This window comes from Sebastes umbrosus, chromosome 1 (assembly GCF_015220745.1).
Source record: "Sebastes umbrosus isolate fSebUmb1 chromosome 1, fSebUmb1.pri, whole genome shotgun sequence".
NCBI lineage: Eukaryota > Metazoa > Chordata > Actinopteri > Perciformes > Sebastidae > Sebastes > Sebastes umbrosus.
Window position 1 is genome coordinate 8,819,531 of NC_051269.1, and position 19,737 is coordinate 8,839,267.

The 19,737-nt window shown below is 38.7% G+C and overlaps 1 protein-coding gene across 1 annotated transcript; it reads left to right on the forward strand.

Moving 5' to 3' along the window:
• The first annotated feature begins 2,451 nt into the window (after nucleotides 1-2,451).
• LOC119490639 (myosin heavy chain, fast skeletal muscle-like) lies at nucleotides 2,452-15,687 on the forward strand. Its single transcript, XM_037774152.1, has 41 exons — nucleotides 2,452-2,473; nucleotides 2,738-2,789; nucleotides 3,589-3,801; nucleotides 4,129-4,272; nucleotides 4,364-4,520; nucleotides 4,618-4,645; nucleotides 4,750-4,864; nucleotides 4,947-5,039; nucleotides 5,132-5,195; nucleotides 5,313-5,411; nucleotides 5,525-5,628; nucleotides 5,946-6,084; nucleotides 6,235-6,353; nucleotides 6,627-6,776; nucleotides 6,907-7,077; nucleotides 7,166-7,472; nucleotides 7,598-7,665; nucleotides 7,805-7,892; nucleotides 7,972-8,089; nucleotides 8,166-8,289; nucleotides 9,415-9,551; nucleotides 9,729-9,984; nucleotides 10,085-10,327; nucleotides 10,417-10,593; nucleotides 10,682-10,827; nucleotides 11,210-11,300; nucleotides 11,425-11,814; nucleotides 11,924-12,050; nucleotides 12,141-12,259; nucleotides 12,376-12,572; nucleotides 12,664-12,847; nucleotides 12,937-13,102; nucleotides 13,444-13,568; nucleotides 13,652-13,960; nucleotides 14,048-14,251; nucleotides 14,338-14,463; nucleotides 14,639-14,809; nucleotides 14,897-15,001; nucleotides 15,134-15,229; nucleotides 15,319-15,450; nucleotides 15,552-15,687. Exons 3-41 carry the CDS (start codon nucleotides 3,601-3,603, stop codon nucleotides 15,570-15,572), a joined length of 5,811 nt encoding a protein of 1,936 aa, XP_037630080.1. The 5' UTR covers nucleotides 2,452-2,473; nucleotides 2,738-2,789; nucleotides 3,589-3,600; the 3' UTR covers nucleotides 15,573-15,687.
• The last annotated feature ends 4,050 nt before the right edge of the window (nucleotides 15,688-19,737 follow it).

Sequence of the window (19,737 nt, forward strand, 5' to 3'; positions counted from 1 at the left end):
TCCTTGTGACAGTAATTAACACCACCAAGGAACTGACAGCACCCCAAGCAACCACTCTCAATATGATCATCAAGAAAAGTTATTATAGCACAAAGGTTTCAAATCAGCTATTCATTTTTATCATACAGATGATGCAGAAAGGCCAATCACAGCTTATCGTGAACATTGCTAAACATCATTTTCTCAGTGGCGTGATGAAAAAAGTGTTCATCTACGTACATGAAGCCAGAAGCTTCTAAAATATCATGTATGACTAATAAGACTGTTGGAGTCCACAGTCCCCCCCCCCTTGCCTTCCCCTTACCCTAATCCCATGAGCTCTACTGCGAGATGGACAAGTAACCAGAGTCAAAATCCAACACTGAGACCTAATTTTAACCAACAAACCCTAAACCTCGTCACAAACAAAATGTTTTGACACTTCAAAATGACAATCACTGGTTCTTGGGGTGCTATTTGAGTACAGCTTCAAGTGAACTTCATTTGAAAGATTGCAAGACAATATTACAATGTACACCCTGAAGCATGAATGACACCAAAGCAGTTTAAAAAAATAAGTTTAAAAAAAGAAAAAAGACATTCTCACATGCACAAATAGACTCAAAAACACCTATGTGTGAAGTTTTTAAGACAATGCACCATTTGAGGCTGATGCAACTGCAATTCTGTTGTGCTTTCATAATGACAATAAAGTTATTGAATCTTGAGATGGTCGAGGACCTCGAGGCTACGACTGCACAGTTAGTGAGCTGGACATAAGCATCCTTGTTTTACAGACCAAACACATGGGCACTGAAAGTTTGAAACGTTTTACTTTACCGTTCTAAAACAACCATAAGTTGGATTCCAAATAGTCTGAATGGATGCCATACCACAACACACAATCAAACTCAAAGACATGGTTTAAAAGTCAGCCCAACCAGTGAAGTTTAAAATGCAGGTACACAAACACCCATCTATAGACTATAAATTGAAATAGGAGCAAAGAAATAGAATAAAGTATACATTATAATTATTAAAATTATAATGTATTGTATTTCTATGAATATAACATGCAGAATCATAATTACAATTTACAAAATGTATTAAAAATGTTTGTACTTACAATGGTTAAACATGGATGCTACTGTAACTGTAAATGTATATCCATGCTCTTTGTGGCCAGCTTGTAGACTGGAATGTTACTCAACACTCACCTTGGTTTGTTATCCCGAGTCCAGTTGTTGCGGCTTGACAAATGAAGAAACTGACAGACGGAGATCAAAGACCGCAAAAACACAATAAGCCTCTTGAGCATTTGGCTTGAGTATCAACACAAGCCCAGTGCTATATTTGAGTTTTGCCCTAATAAGACAGAAGATTTCAGAGCAGGTGTCGTGTAACACATATTCACTGAAGACAGAGGCTCATTATATCATGTGGGTAACCACTTCAGAATTTCTTCTTCTTAATCACAGCCGCAAGTAGATACTCTTTCCAATGGAAACAGTGCCTAATGGCTGTCTACCCACACTTTTGTGTGCCACGACAAAAACATTTGGCGACGGGTATAGTCTTGCCATCGATGACACCATCTTCTATCTACATACTGCCGACTTTTAATAAACAAAACAGCTTAGACTTGAATGCCCTGGACATTCTGAACATTGATATACACAAAATCCCTCATGGTGAGGTGGTTTTGAAAACATAAAGGAAGCGGAGCTGGATGCCATCACTCAGCTGCTCTACATTTAGGGACTCTCTCAGTCTCCCTTGTTTATCCCTTAAGATCACGATTGAGAACAGCTGTTGGCACTATTGTGAGAAAGAATCCCTTGGCAATCGTTTTCCTTTTCTTTAAAGCCCATTGGCACTCATCTCATTTTTTAATAATTTCTGACTTGTTAGGACTCTGAAACAGTATATCAGTGACTTTTGAAAGCTTCTCAAAAGCATAGCAAAGGACCACTGTTGTGCCAGGAGATTTAAAAGATGCATTAGTCACACCTTTGGACTGTCTTTAACTACTGAACTAAGCTCGTGCAAAAGCTGAACCAACTTCTCCCACCTGATTTGCATACAGCAGTATCCACAAGCAGAAACCAACTTCACATTAGCATGTATATCAAACTCATTAGAAGTACAAACAATAAATATGCACATCTCAAAATATTGTTCCTATCTTCACAATGTATGAAAATATGTATTAACTAAAGGCAACACAACAGCCGAATTGTTTTTGCCAATAATCGCAGAAATATGGATAATATTTCTAAAACCTCTATTCTCAACAACACATTTTAAGTCTGACAATGATCCAGCGTGGAAGACATCCCATAAACTGTGTAATATGACAGCTAGAGGTAAGAACTACTGCACAAGCGTTATGCAAGGAGACATGACCATATACAGCAACACATGTGCGACAGGCTCCCATCACACGGTATATAAGGCACAGCAAACCTCCACCAAGGACAGGCACCCAGCAAAGGTAAGTTCCTTCGTGGCTTGGACGTATTAGAGTCCGTATACTACTCCAATACAAGATATTATACTTATAATATTGCCATATATCATTTGTATCAAGTCATTATTGTGTTTAAAATATAAAGACAAACATATATATGACTACAAACAGTTTGTAAAGTAATATATTTACATTTCATTTTCCTCACCTTATTTTAAAGTAAAGTATGATCGAGTGAACTCTCAGAAGTAGCCTTTGTGAACCTTACATCTTTGCTCTTTTCATCAGAAACCTGCTTTGAAGTCTGCCAGAAAATTCCTGCTCACCTGGTGTCATCAAGGTAAATTACACTTTGTATTTGTCCTAGAGAATAACTCAAGATGAGATATGGTTTAATTACTAGTGCATATGTACTATACCAGGGGTTCTCAAACTTGGGGAACTAGGGGAGAACATTAATTGTAACACCAATTAAGCATTTGTTCAATACTATTTGTACTCTTAGACGGAACTATTTGTATTCTAAAACTTTTCAACCTAAATACTTCTGACTTGTTTCATAGTGATAAACAGAAACACATTTCAAGTAATTGAACTTAATAGCTTTCAGAAAATGAACACTAGCAAGACTAGTAAAGTCCTAATAAATCCAGAAATTTAAACTTAACAGTCTAAAGCTGACTTTCAGTAAGTGCTTCAACTTATAAATAATAAAGTTATAACTGTGTACCACAGTCTTATCAGAGTTTCTATTGGCCCAAAGCTAACGTGGGTGGGAGTTATGGATATGTTTGTTTTATTGGCGCAAATGGTTCCCATCTGTAGATATTGCACTTTTTAAGGATACAGCACAGTTTTATAATTTATAGCAAATCATTTCACAGACCCCCTGACAGAGTGCCACGGACCCCACTTTGAGAATCATTGGACTATACATGTAGAGCCTGTCCCCTATGAACAAGCTTGTTATTACTTTGCAAAGTTCTGATATTTCTGTATTTAACCAATCTCAATGGTAGAGCATTCATTTGACTACAGTAACAATATACATTGTAGAGGTCACTACTACTTAGACACCCATCTATCTACTTTCCTGGCATTTAAAATGAATGACTATTGTCTCGTTTCCTCTCGTGCAGTAAAGAGTCATCATGGGTGACCCGGAGATGCAGTGTTTTGGCCAGGCGTCCATTTACCTCCGGAAGCCAGAAAAAGAGAGGCTTGAAGCTCAAAACAGTCCCTTTGATGCTAAAACAGCTTACTTTGTAACCGAGCCCGCAGAGATGTACCTCAAGGGGAAACTTACGAAGAGAGAGGGTGGCAAAGCCACCGTGGATACTGTCACTGGAAAGGTGAGAACAAACAAACTAGAATCACAAGTTTTACAGTGCTAAACATTTTTATGTAGAATCTGGACTGCTGTGACGTATGACTATTATACATATTGACATATAACTATTTGATGTTTTAAAACATTTAAATGAGAAATCAAGAATTAAATTAAGCTCAAAATAAAAAGATATATATTGATTCTTCTGTCAAAAATTGGTTTGTGGACAGATACATGAATAATTTGTGATTAGCAACTAAGATTTTAAAATCTCACAATACGTTCAACGACACATGACTGCTAGACAGTAACTAATCATATTTTTGTGCCTCTTTCGTCCTTGTAACAGACTCTCACTGTGAAAGAAGAAGAAATCTTCCCCATGAACCCTCCAAAGTACGATAAGATAGAAGACATGGCCATGATGACCCACCTCAGTGAGCCCTCTGTGCTGTATAACCTCAAAGAGCGCTATGCAGCATGGATGATCTATGTGAGTTTTGTGGACGAGAGAGATATCTTTTCTTGCATGTATGTATTTGTAGAAAACAATGATAATTCTTCCATATTTCACATTGTTCTAGACCTACTCCGGGCTGTTCTGCGTGACTGTGAACCCTTACAAGTGGCTCCCGGTGTATGACTCAGGGGTTGTAGCAGGATACAGAGGCAAAAAGAGGATTGAGGCTCCACCCCACATCTTCTCCATCTCTGACAATGCTTATCAGTTCATGCTCCAAGGTAGGAATCACTTCGTAAGCTTCTGTGTGTCTAGAAATATAGTAGCTGCACTTTAGGCAAAGTCAACTCTAACTGTTGTACACCATTTCCCTTGCAGATAGAGAAAACCAGTCAATCCTGATTACGTAAGTGACCATTTTTTAAAATATTATCTATCCTATAAGAATAGGCAACAGTAGTAAAAATCAGTCATTTCAAATCATATTTATGAACACACCCCTCTACCCAGCGGAGAATCTGGTGCAGGAAAGACTGTCAACACTAAACGTGTCATCCAGTACTTTGCGACAATCGCAGTGGCTGGAGGTGGAAAGAAAACTGAGCAGGTGCAAGGCAAGATACAGGTAAGAGAAGTTGAACAATATTAATATGAAAGCTAAAATGGAAAGAATTATGAGTATTGACAAAATGAATGTTATTTCTTAGGGTTCGCTGGAGGATCAAATCATTGCAGCAAACCCACTGTTGGAAGCTTATGGTAATGCCAAGACTGTGAGGAATGACAACTCTTCACGATTTGTAAGTTATTTCTGGTATTTTTCTTTGACTTGAAATTGTGCGACAATTATTCACTGTGACATTAATTTAAACATGAATCTGTTTTTGTATAGGGAAAATTTATCAGAATTCACTTTGGGACAACTGGAAAGCTGGCTTCAGCTGATATTGAAACATGTAAGATTTTTTTGTGGAACTCATCAAACATTATCGGTTTTATTACGTGGTCAACGCCTACAGCTGTGCTTCACGGGAGATTTCCATAATTTTTTTTTACAACATAAATCCATACAGATCTGTTGGAGAAGTCTCGAGTGACGTTCCAGCTGTCTGCTGAGAGGAGCTACCACATCTTCTATCAGCTCATGACGGGCCACAAACCTGAGCTGATAGGTGAGACATTAATGAATAATATTGTCAGTTATTCTACAGCAAATGAACAACAGTGGCTTATCATGTGTATATTCGGTTATATTTATGTATTTTTTTTTCTCCTTTTTCTTCAGAGGCTCTCCTGATCACCAAAAATCCATATGACTATCACATGATCAGTCAGGGTGAAATCACTGTCAAGAGTATCGACGACATTGAAGAATTCATTGCCACTGATGTAATGAAAGCTTCACTTTGATGATTGCATTTACAGCTATTACAAATCAGTCTTATGTTCACTTTTATGATTACTATTTTTATTACATACACCAAGTTATATCTCTGCAATAAATCCCACCTTTAAGAAGCTTACTATTTTGAATCAACTTGATGGGAATTTTTGAGGCAGTAATGTCTGGTAGTGTTTTACTGGACTGCATTATATAACATCCTACAACATTTAAATTTAGGGGGGATATTAGAAACTCACATAACAGCTGTATACTTCCAGGAATAATTTAAGTTTGTGTTTTAAACTGACTCTTTATTTCACAGACTGCTATTGACATCCTGGGCTTCACTGCAGACGAGAAGGCCAGCATTTATAAGCTGACGGGATCTGTGATGCATCATGGAAACATGAAGTTCAAGCAGAAGCAGCGTGAAGAGCAGGCTGAGCCCGATGGCAATGAGGGTATGAAGCCCAAACACCATGAGCTTTAATGTAGTAGTTAAGCTTTTGCCAATTAAAAGAGAACTTGTGATTCAGAAGTACATTTATGAAGTTATACTAGAATAGGTTTTATAGATTGTTTATCTATTTGTATTTGTGTTCTTCTTTTAGTGGCAGATAAAATCGGCTACCTCATGGGTCTGAACTCTGCTGATTTGCTAAAAGCACTATGCTACCCGAGAGTGAAGGTTGGGAATGAGTATGTGACCAAAGGTCAAACTGTCCCACAGGTATGGGATGTCAACAAGAGCACACACACACATAAACAAAACAAATTAAGAAATACAAAAGACGGTCTTCCATTTTCACAATTAAAGACACTTTAACATATATTAAAGGTAACATTTTTCTGACTTAAGGCTCACAATGCAACCATGGCTCTCAATAAGTTCTTTGGATCATAGCTTTGTATTTTACCTGTTTAACCCCAAAAATGTTGACTCAATTTTGTTAATTTTTACAAAATCCTGGATAAAAATTGTATTATTTATTTATACAATCAGGTCAACAATTCCGTCAGCGCTCTCTGCAAGTCTGTCTATGAGAAAATGTTCTTGTGGATGGTCGTCAGAATTAATGAGATGCTGGATACCAGGCAGCCACGACAGTTCTTCATCGGCGTCCTGGATATTGCTGGGTTTGAAATTTTTGATGTAAGTAGCCTATGCTTGGCTGATACATAATCTTACGCAGCTTCATTTAAAACTGAGAGTACAATTCATTTCATTTTTAGTTGATGTTACTTAAGGCCTTTGCTGACCTTTGATATTTGAATTTCTTTAGTACAACAGCTTGGAGCAGCTGTGCATCAACTTCACCAATGAAAAACTGCAACAGTTTTTCAACCACCACATGTTTGTGCTGGAGCAAGAAGAGTACAAGAAAGAGGGCATTGAATGGGAGTTCATTGATTTTGGTATGGACTTGGCTGCTTGCATTGAGCTGATTGAGAAGGTGAGCGACATGCTGTATATTCACAAACACAGAAAACTATCCAAAGACTTGAAAGTTTATGTTTTAAATAATCATTTCATCATGACAGCCGATGGGCATCTTCTCCATCCTTGAAGAGGAGTGCATGTTCCCCAAGGCAACAGATATGACCTTCAAGAGCAAAATGTATGACCAGCATCTTGGAAAAAGTGCTCCCTTCCAGAAACCCAAACCTGCCAAAGGCAAAGCTGAGGCCCATTTCTCCCTGATGCACTATGCAGGCACTGTTGATTACAATGTCACAGGCTGGCTGGAGAAGAACAAAGACCCCCTGAACGACTCAGTGGTTCAGCTCTACCAGAAGTCTTCAGCCAAGTTGTTGTCTCACCTCTATGCAGCACATGCCGGAGCAGAAGGTAAGGATTATGTTTCATTACATCTTAAAATACACTGGTTGATTTGTAGTATTAGAATGCAGTTTAAATAAAAATGCATTCAATTTGTTCAAGTTAATAATTCAAATTTAATCTTCACGGTACAGCTGAGGGTGCGAAAAAAGGCGGCAAGAAGAAGGGTGGGTCTTTTCAGACCGTATCTGCTCTGTTCAGGGTAAGTATCACAAATGACTACCTAACTACAATACAATATGTACACTACTAGATTCCCAAATGCTACTCAAGGTAACATCCAGGGAAATAATCCATGTAATTTTTTATTCTGTAACAATTTGAATTTTTCCATATTACAGGAGAATTTAGGCAAGTTGATGACCAACTTAAGGTGCACTCACCCTCATTTTGTACGTTGTTTGATTCCAAATGAATCAAAGACTCCTGGTAAGCCCAAGTATTAATTCATGCATTTAAACACTACTGTAATTAAGCAACACAAGACTGAACTTAGCATGTTTTTTAGGTCTCATGGAGAACTTCCTGGTCATCCACCAGCTGAGGTGTAATGGTGTGCTGGAAGGTATCAGGATCTGCAGAAAGGGCTTCCCAAGCAGAGTCCTCTATGGTGACTTCAAGCAGAGGTAATTACTAAGATCAACCATGTTTTTGTGAATATATGATCAATTACTGATTGCTGATTCATTTCCCTTCAATCAGATACAAAGTTTTGAATGCAAGTGTCATTCCTGAGGGACAATTCATCGACAACAAAAAAGCCTCAGAGAAACTCTTGGGCTCTATTGATGTTGACCAAAGTCAGTACAAATTTGGACACACAAAGGTAATCCGTGTGTCTTTTATGGGTGTTTTTTGTTTTTTTTAAATGTGCAATGTGTATTGCCTAGCCATCGGCTCCAAAGAAATAAGGGGCAGCATTTCCCCTCTACTACTGGGTCCATACAATCTAAATTTACCGTCACCTGTTATTGAAAACTACTAACAGCAGGGCTAAAATACGCAAAATCTGACCAAACTGTTGATCTCTGAGAGTCAAAAGGTCAAAATAACACAGCTATCTTATAATCTTCACGTGTGGGGTTGGCCTATAATTTATGTTAGCCATCTGTGCGTTTATTGTGACACTAACACGGGGCTATACGGTCCATGAACACTTTGATAGTTGGATTAAATCCAAAGTCGCATAAACGAGAAAACGACCCGTACCTTCATCTTCATCTCGGTCGGCACTCAGCAGCTTCGATAGACGCACGCCCAGTCAGTGGCCACAGCAACTTGAATTCAGCCAGCACAAACCCCAGTGCCGGGAGTCACGGCAGGCTGGTGGAGCGCTGGGTCTAACCTGTGTATCGGCAGCAACAGAAAGTTTGCTGATCCAACAGGGAGTCAGGGCAGTCCCCCGGGATCAGACCCCCGGTGCTGGGGTTTGCTCTGGCTGAATTTGAGCTAACTGCTTACTCGGGGTACGTCTCTAGGAGCTGCAGCACGCTCTACTACCGATGAAGCAGCCTCCTGGCAGCGGGGAGGAGAAGACAAACGTGCAAGTCATTTTCTTGTTTCCGCCATTTTTAATTTAATCCAAAAAGCAAACTATCAAAATGCGCACAGACCCTGGATGTATTATTGACAAGCCCTCGGTGCAGCTCTACTTCTTCGTTCTCTGGACTGGGGGCAGACTGGGCACTACAGTGACTCACTATCGCCTCTAGAAGAACAAGTGGTATTACAAAATAATACGGGCCGCATCTTGCTGGTTGGCATTAGATATCTCTGCAGCACAGTACATTGATGTATTTGGCATAACATCAAAACTGCTATTTGTTCACATTCTTTTGATTATGTTAGTTCATTTTTTTGATTGTTTTAAACTAAAATTCTGCACCTTTAACAGCTAACCCTGATACTGCAAGTGAACATAACGATCATGTCAAGTAACTCTTTGTTTTAGGTGTTCTTCAAAGCTGGTCTGCTGGGAACTTTGGAGGAGATGAGAGATGAAAAACTTGCTATCCTGATCACAATGACTCAGTCTCTCTGCAGGGGTTTCCTCAGTAGGAGAGAGTTTACCAAGATGATGGAGCGCAGGTACTTTAAACAGTTAGCTTCATGCATAAAAGGGCAACTGTACATTTGTATGTGACAACTCGATTTTTATTTTCAAGCCAAATACTTACTTTGAAAGCCAAATCCATACTTCTTATCAGTACAGCTTCAAGAATCTAAATTCATCTGTTTATTTACTTCGATACCTGTTTTCCCCAGGGAGGCAATTTACTCCATCCAGTACAACGTCCGCTCATTCATGAATGTCAAAACCTGGCCATGGATGAAGCTGTACTTCAAGATCAAGCCTCTGCTGAAGAGTGCAGAGACTGAAAAGGAGATGGTCCAAATGAAAGAGGACTTTGGAAAGATGAAAGAGGATCTAGCAAAGGCTCTGTCTAAGAAGAAAGAACTGGAGGAGAAGATGGTTTCTCTGCTGCAGGAGAAGAACGATCTGCAGCTCCAAATTCAGTCTGTACGTTAAATAGAACAAGATAATTTGTTACTTCATTGATGATCCTGGTTTTTTACAAATAACTAAATATCATTTTAATTGTATGTCATTTCAAATCTAGGAAGGTGAAAACCTCAGTGATGCGGAGGAAAGGTGTGAGGGGCTCATTAAAGCAAAAATCCAGCTTGAGGCCAAAGTCAAAGACACAGCTGAGAGACTGGAGGATGAGGAGGAAATGAATGCTGAGCTGACTGCAAAGAAGAGGAAGCTGGAGGACGAGTGCTCTGAGTTGAAGAAAGACATTGATGACTTGGAGCTCACCCTGGCCAAAGTGGAAAAGGAGAAGCATGCCACTGAGAACAAGGTTGGTATATCGTCCATAAGGCCTTAAAGTCTGCTCTTTGAAGAATGCCAAAACCCTTTAAAATTGTTTTCACCATATCGTGAATACAGGTTAAAAACCTCACAGAGGAAATGACATCTCAAGATGAGTCCATTGTCAAGTTGACTAAAGAGAAGAAAGCCCTCCAAGAGGCCCATCAGCAGACCCTCGATGACCTGCAGGCAGAGGAAGACAAAGTCAACACTCTGACGAAGGCCAAGGTCAAGCTGGAGCAGCAAGTGGACGACGTATGTATATAATAACAATAATGAACAGCGATTTCAGTCCCCTTGAAAATAAAAAGCAAAAAAGAATGCCTCTTCTCGCTTAAAACAGCTTGAAGGTTCCCTGGAGCAAGAAAAGAAGCTTCGTATGGACCTTGAGCGAGCTAAAAGAAAGCTTGAAGGTGATCTTAAATTGGCCCATGAAACCATCATGGATCTGGAGAATGACAAGCAGCAGTCTGACGAGAAATTAAAGAAGTGAGTGTAATTTAACTCATTAATTTAGACAATGTGTTCAGGTCTGACCTAATTGGATTTTTCCAGCATACAGTGGCCAGAATAAAATCCTCCTATAGCCAAAGGCCATACTAAAGTTGCACACAAACCTGCAGTGAAAACAGGTAGTCCTGTTTAAATGCTCTTCTGCAAAGTTTAAGTTGCCACATCACTGATTAAAGACAATCAAAACCAAATTCTTTATGTTCAAAATTATGTTTGAAAACTAATGTGATTGTGATTCTACCAATGACGTTAAGACTAACAATAGACAGTCAAAACCGTAAGCTCAGTATGAGTAAAATTCTCAACTTGGTTTTGCTTAATTCAACACTAACGTTTATGAATTTTTGTCCCTGCACAGGAAAGACTTTGAAACAAGCCAACTTCTTAGCAAGATTGAGGATGAGCAATCACTTAGTATTCAGCTTCAGAAAAAGATCAAAGAACTTCAGGTTGGTACAGTTTCTTAATAGTATACAACAGTGACTGTGGATGACCCAAATGTGCTTGACTTATAGACAGAAATATATGAGATTGTGGCTATGTTCAGGTTTGTTTGTTGTTTTAAAATGATAGGCTCGTATTGAGGAGCTGGAGGAGGAGATTGAGGCCGAGCGGGCTGCTCGGGCCAAGGTGGAGAAGCAGAGGGCTGATCTCTCCAGGGAACTTGAGGAGATCAGCGAGAGGCTGGAAGAAGCTGGCGGAGCGACGTCTGTTCAGATCGAGATGAACAAGAAGCGCGAGGCCGAGTTTCAGAAGCTGCGTCGTGATCTCGAAGAGTCCACCCTGCAGCACGAGTCCACCGCTGCAGCTCTCCGCAAGAAACAGGCTGACACCGTGGCAGAGCTGGGAGAACAGATTGACAACCTCCAGAGAGTCAAACAGAAGCTGGAGAAAGAGAAGAGTGAATACAAGATGGAGATTGATGACCTCAGCAGCAACATGGAGGGTGTCGCCAAAGCAAAGGTAAAGTTTTCAAAAAATTAACTCGCAACTGAGTCAACAAAACTTACTCTGCTGGACCTAGCACTGAATTAGACTACATCTCATTACTTTAAATCAATTTTAATTTCAGGGCAATCTGGAGAAAATGTGTCGTACTCTTGAAGATCAACTAAGTGAGATGAAGACCAAAAATGAAGAACATATGCGACAGCTGAATGACATTAGTGTACAAAGGGCAAGACTGCTAACAGAGAATGGTGAGAAAAATACATTTATGGATTTTTTTTACTGATCCTAAATCTTCTATTTTCAATATAATGCCCATATTTGCATTTGACTTTCCTTAGGTGAATTCAGTCGCCAGCTGGAGGAGAAAGAAGCCCTGGTCTCTCAGCTTTCAAGGGGCAAGCAGGCTTATACCCAGCAGATTGAGGAGCTCAAGAGGCACATTGAAGAGGAAGTTAAAGTATGTGAACATTAAAAACACTAACACTATCCGAGAACATGATTAAAACAACTCAGTTCAAAGCTTTAAGTTGCACACATTTTAGTTAATAAAAAATGTCTCTATTTATTTGTAAGGCCAAGAACGCCCTGGCTCATTCTGTCCAGTCATCTCGTCATGACTGCGATCTGCTCAGAGAGCAGTATGAGGAGGAGCAGGAGGCCAAATCTGAGCTGCAGCGTGCACTATCCAAGGCCAACAGCGAGGTGGCTCAGTGGAGAGCCAAATACGAGACTGATGCCATTCAGCGCACTGAGGAGCTGGAGGAGGCTAAGTAAGTCATTGGGAGGGATACACCTACACAGGAACCTGAGAACGTTATCACGTGCATCAATTCTATAACTCATCATAACATGATTCTTCAGGAAAAAGCTTGCTCAGCGTCTTCAGGATGCAGAGGAATCCATCGAGGCTGTGAACGCTAAATGCGCCTCTCTGGAAAAGACGAAGCAGAGACTGCTGGGTGAAGTGGAAGACATGATGATTGATGTGGAGAGAGCTAATGCTCTGGCTGCCAACCTCGACAAGAAGCAAAGGAACTTTGACAAGGTTACATTTTTATTTGTGCCTCGTGTGCTTCAATGAAGACTGTAGAATTGTGAATTACTGAAACACAAGGGTCTTTTTTATGTTTTCAGGTTCTTGCCGAGTGGAAGCAGAAGTATGAGGAAAGCCAGGCAGAGCTGGAGGGATCTCTAAAAGAATCTCGTTCTCTCAGCACTGAGATGTTCAAGCTGAAAAATTCATATGAAGAAACTTTGGACCACCTGGAGACCCTGAAGAGAGAGAACAAGAATCTGCAACGTAAGCAAACTTCTTAAAAAGCAGAATACTCAAATAGGCCACTATTTAAAAGAATTGTCAGTGGTCCGATTGTGCCGAGTCTTGCAGATGTTATATTTGAAGCTGTGTCATATGCTTTCAATGAAAGTACAGAAGGAAGAGTGCGCCCCCCAGTGGCCCAACAGGTTTAATGTGCATGGTCTATGATTTCAAACTAGCATCAGATGTAATACAATATTGCAGTTTTTTGTTTTTTTATAAATGTACAAGTGTACAGTATATTAAATTTAAATGTCTACCAGGGAGACAAATAATACAGTTCACACCTACTTAAATAACCGCTTATACCCTGTTTCTTACAGAGGAGATCTCCGATCTAACTGAGCAAATTGGTGAGAGTGGAAAAACCATTCATGAACTGGAGAAAGGGAAAAAGTGTGTAGAGATAGAAAAGTGCGAACTCCAGACATCACTTGAAGAGGCAGAGGTACTGTCCGACAAAATATCTCTCATTAAACACAATTTTAAGTGATGCTGGGGCTACACAATATGTATTTATTTTTTGTCAAGGCTTCCCTGGAGCATGAGGAATCCAAGATTCTCCGCATTCAGCTTGAACTCACCCAACTCAAGGGTGAAATTGACAGAAAAGTCGCAGAGAAGGACGAGGAGATCGAGCAGATCAAGAGGAACAGCCAGAGAGTTATTGAGTCCATGCAGAGCACCTTGGATGCTGAGGTCAGGAGCAGGAACGATGCCCTGAGAATCAAGAAGAAGATGGAGGGAGACCTCAATGAGATGGAGATTCAGCTGAGCCACGCCAACCGCCAGGCAGCTGAAGCCCAGAAACAGCTGAGGAACGTGCAGGGACAGCTTAAGGTATGGTGGCTTATCAAACAAAATTGAAAGTTAAGTTTACTTTATTCAGACTGCATTGCAAATTGTTTTTTTTTATTATTCATTCAGGATACGATATTGCACCTTGATGAAGCTGTTAGAGGTCAGGACGAAATGAGGGAGCAGGTTGCCATGGTGGAGCGCAGGAACAACCTGATGCTGGCTGAGATCGAGGAGCTGAGAGCTGCATTGGAGCAGACGGAGAGGAGCCGCAAAGTGGCTGAACAGGAGCTGGTTGATGCCAGCGAACGTGTGGGACTGCTGCACTCTCAGGTAAGTAAAATTTCAAACAATGACATGACACACCTGACAACTGAAAATTACACAATGTAATCCAATCCAAACTATTTCGTGTTTAGAATACCAGCCTCATCAACACCAAGAAGAAGTTGGAGGCTGACCTCATTCAGATCCAAGGTGAAGTGGAAGATTCTGTCCAGGAAGCAAGAAATGCTGAAGAAAAAGCCAAGAAGGCCATCACTGATGTGAGTCATCCTTATGCATTTCTATGTAACTGAACACAAAGTATTAGTGCATAATATGTCAGTGCATAACATAATATTTTAGGCTGTTTCTCCTCCATTTCTGGTGCTTTAGCAGTTGAAACATTAGACTGCAATAGGCTTATATTCAAAAATATAAAATTCAACGACATTTCAGGCTGCCATGATGGCAGAAGAGCTGAAGAAGGAGCAGGACACCAGCTCTCATTTGGAGAGGATGAAGAAGAATCTGGAGGTGACAGTGAAAGACCTGCAGCACCGCCTTGATGAAGCTGAGAATCTGGCCATGAAGGGCGGCAAGAAGCAGCTCCAGAAACTTGAGGCTAGGGTAAGTTCCATGAGGACCAACCTCATTCACATTTACTGTAAGTCAAGACAACATTTTGAATTGTAAAATCAATCTTCTTCATCCAAGGTTCGAGAACTGGAGGGCGAAGTTGATGCTGAGCAGAGGCGGGGTGCTGATGCTATCAAGGGAGTGCGAAAATATGAAAGAAAAGTAAAGGAGCTCAGCTATCAGGTAAATTGCTATTTAAAATACTAAAACTAAAACTACTGCAAATACTTATGGTTATAATGGTAATGAAAACAGAAGGCGTAAATTTGTAATTAGCCTTTCTTACAATGTTATATCATTCCTGATTTACAACAGTTTGAGGAGGACAAGAAGAATATCGCCCGACTTCAGGATCTGGTGGACAAGCTGCAGCTGAAAGTGAAATCCTACAAGAGGCAGTCTGAGGAGTCCGTGAGTACCCCCAATTATTCATAATGACACACATTCTGAAAATGTCACTCAGTCCACAGGTTTTGATTTCACTGTGGCTTATCATATAGGAGGAGCAGGCCAACACTCACCTGTCCAGGTACAGGAAGGTGCAGCATGAGATGGAGGAGGCTGAGGAGCGCGCTGACATCGCCGAGTCTCAGGTCAACAAGCTGAGGGCAAAGAGTCGGGAATTTGTTAAGGTAAAGAATGAATACATTTTGTAGAGCTGCTCATTTTTATTAAGGATTCAACTTTATTATTCTGACCAAATGTTTTACATGCTACTGTTCTGTTGTTTCAGACCAAGGAAGTAGCGGAGTGAGGAAGAAATCAAGGTTATAAAGTAGCAAGAAGCCATACAATATGAGTATCTTGTTACTTGTTCACTTTAGCATGCTGTGATAACCAAAAGTCAATAAAAGGTAGTTTGTTGCATCTTTTTGGGTCTGTCCTTTAATTTTTTAATTACTAGGGCTGTCCCGAATACCATTTTTTGGGCTTTGAAACTTCGGTGAGAAATATTCAAAGGTATTCGAAGCTTCGTGGCTCGGCCGGCTGACATGTTCTTCTGTCTGGGGGGCACGGGTGACATTCTCCCCCGTTTCAGTGCCAGTGTACTGTACACACACACACCTCTACATACAACAAACATCAATATCCGTCTGAGAATAGCTAATAATAATTAATGTTGAATATGGATAATGAAAAATGTTGTGGGATTATTCCTTATGTCATGGGCTATTTTTAGATTTACACATTATTATTACATACTTATATATATTTAAAAATAAATAAAAAACAAAGCATTCGTATAGCGATTTGGAGGTCGATTACCATGACAGCGGTCAAAGCTTCAAAGCATTCAGGCTAGCCCTACTAATTGCTGGCTTAATGATTGAATATTTAACATCCTTGCATACTGAAAGTTTTCAAGCCTTCAGGAGTTTATATGATTCATTATGTGACTGAGACCAGTAAGTTATGAAATCAAATATAATATACAAATATAGTGAAATAGCATGACCAAAAATAACTGCAGTATGTCCCCTTGTTCCAAGTTAGTTCAAGTTCATTAATTTACTGCATATTAATCCTACAGGACTCAATTGGATTTAAAGAAAAAGAAAACATTGACATATTTAACTTTCCTTGTAATGTCCAGTTCAAAATTGTTAACCTCTAAAATCAAATGATTTTTTTTCCTGAATTAGAAAATGTATACTTTGTAAACCCAATATGCATAGCCTACATAATATAACTTTATTTCTTTATTCTAAATTGCCTACATAATTACTTAAAGTAATTGAACAAAATGTCTTTCATTGTCCAGATTTTGACACAAGGATGTGTAGTTTCCCATACACCATTTTGTTCCTGTATACCAAATTATCCATTCTCGGTCCCACATTATTATCTCATACTACTTTCACACCAATGACAAGGACCAGGGTTAACCTACCCTGGTCCAACCCTCCTTTTGTCAATTCAAACCAAGCCAGTCAACCTGGGTTGAACCCTGGTCAGCACAATTCAGATATGACCTGGGTCAGACCTGGGAGCAATGCATACCAATTAGATCAGGTGTTAGAAATGGGTGGAGGTTACACCTCTGGAGGATTACAGAGAGAGGAGATGATAGTGACATCATCAATGTGAGCAAAAACATAAAATGTCACAGAATGATGCATGTTTTTGGCATACAGTGTAAATATAGTACACACAGCATTTTTAGCTTTATAAAATGTTTAACTATGTTGTATGTATGGAGCTGTAATGTATGCAAAAACATACAGACAACATACAGATTTACAGGATCTATTCATCACCATGAACCTTTTTTCCTGTTTATCTACAGTACCCATTTACCATATATTAGACTACATTGTGTTATAATATGATAATATAGGCTACATTTACAAACGGATTAGACACTTCTGAAGACTGAAATGTATATTTCACTCACTCCAACATCCAGGCAAAGATTTGATTCATATAGTTGACCTACTAGAGTTGTTCAGCTGGTCACGTGGCAACTGTTGGGTAAAGTAAGAGCTTGTCCAAACATAATAAAATTAGTTTATATTTCATTTAGTTTGCTAATTGCTTGATAATGTGATGAACTGGGACTGAGTTTGTTACTTTATAATAGAGAGAACAGGCGACAGATGGATCTTTTTGCAGGTTTATTTTGAAAGATAAAAAGTTAAAAAAGGTAACATATAAGATGTATAAACATGCTTTAAAAACAGATGCGCGTACTGGTACCGTGAGGTGGTCGGTTATTATTAATGGAGTGTGTTTTTTTTTATTTCAAAATTACAATATACATAGTAACAGCAGAAAACATTAAAAACATTTACATACAAAAGAAGCATAGCAAAAACATAAACAAAGAGCTGTGTCAAACATAAAAGGACAACAGAAATGAAACAAAACAAACATAAAATTAAAAAAACACACACAATAAAAATAAATAAATAAGTAGATAATAATAAAAAAAAACACGCGAGAGTATGACAATAATTTCACTTAAAAACATTAAAGATATTGCATACATTCATTGTTTTCATTGCCTTTTTGTTATGTGAGGAAGAAATTGTTGATAGATATAATTCCATTTCTTTCATAAATACAAAGAAATTAGGCTTTTTTGGGGGTAAATTTACACTTGTGAATGTAGAACTTCGCGAGAATTAAAATTAAATTAATAGGAAAAAATGCATTACTGTCTTTGTCACTGCATCATAGCAGCCAAATATAATATTTATATATTAACGGAGTGTGTTTCCGTGTAACGTACTTTCCTGTTTTGTTAGAAACAAGCTACTGTAATAATGCTACAACTCTGAAAACCACCAGCCTTTAAATAATTAGCTGCTACGTACATAAGGTGCATCTGTAACTATAGCTCGACTAGCTAGTTTGACATTAAGCTAAATTCCGTTAATTAAGAAGAAAGTGACTCTATAATGTTATAACATTATATCTTTAAGGACTAGCCCCACGTGGTACCTCTCCAACAATCAACGTGTCTACATTTTGAACATGTTTAGCCGTTAGACATGAACTGCTAGCTAACTGTTAATGTATTTGAACTGCTGAAGTTAACGGTGACTTTAGAGTTTATCTCAAAGATGAATAACGTTTGACAACACTTACCACTGTTTTGAGGATATTTCGGGATGATTAAAAACATATTCTCTTTATCTGGGACAAGAATATCCACTGCGCTGCATATGAAATACGTAAGACGATGTTTTTAATCTGTTTCTCCAGTTGCGACCGCAGCGAAACAAATATGGTGACCGGAAGTGACATGTGGGCTGTCTGGTATGAGGCCTCAACAAAATAAAAGTTCTGCTATCAAAAGCCTCAAAACTATGTGTGTTCATTTATAAACGTGTTTGGGATGTCTCACAATCATTGATATCAATTTTAGGAAAATCACAAATGGGCTGTCTGTAGGCATATTTTTGGCCCATGAACATGTAATTGGTAAATAAATAAGAATTTTATTATTTTATTTATTTATGTATTACTTGTTTTTATCTTTCTTTTAATCTACTCATTTATTTATTTGTGTTCAACTTATTCGTTCACTTATTCATTATTTGTATTATTTGCGGAATTATTATTATCATCATTATTATTTATTTATTTATTTTTCATTAACATTTTTCTGTTTATATATACGGCTCTGTATGTAGGTGCGTGTGTGTATGTGTCCATATATATATATATAAATATGGATGTACGTATGTATATGAGCGTACGTGAGTTTGTGGTTATCCACTATTCATCTTTATGTAATTTCTGCCATTATTATTTACTTAATTTTCACTCCCATTTTTGCCACACAGTGTGGGTAGGGAGGGTGGATGAATGACCTGATGCTATTCCTTAACTTAGAAAAGATAAAATATTCTGTTAGAGGGTCAACCCAACCCACCCCAGGAACCGCTTATTGAACGCTCTATACACACCAGAATGTTAATAACTGATGGTAAATAAGCTTGGACATCCACAAATGTGTTTATATTTTCACAGCATGTATATGTATCTTTTTCCTATGGTTAAATTAATTAATCTGTATGTATGTCTTATTTTATTAATTATGTGTTTGCTGGCTTTTTTATTTATTTACTTTTATTTTTGTGTTTGGTTATTTACCTTATTTTATTTATATTTATTTTATTTTTTTTTTTAAATCATATTACTTAATTTGATCCATCATTCCCTGTGTAGAAATTATATTATACGTTATTTTGTCTAGGCAGTGGGGGGTGGAATAAAAGTTCAAATGCTCTGTTAAATATCTGTGAATAATATCCTTTTTTTAAATAAAAAAATATATATAAAAGAGAGCGAGAGAGAGATAGAGAGAGAGAGAGAGAGAGAGAGCGAGAGAGAGAGAGAGAGAGAGAGAGAGAGAGAGAGAGAGAGAGAGAGAGAGAGAGAGAGAGAGAGTACATGTATAAAGACACAGG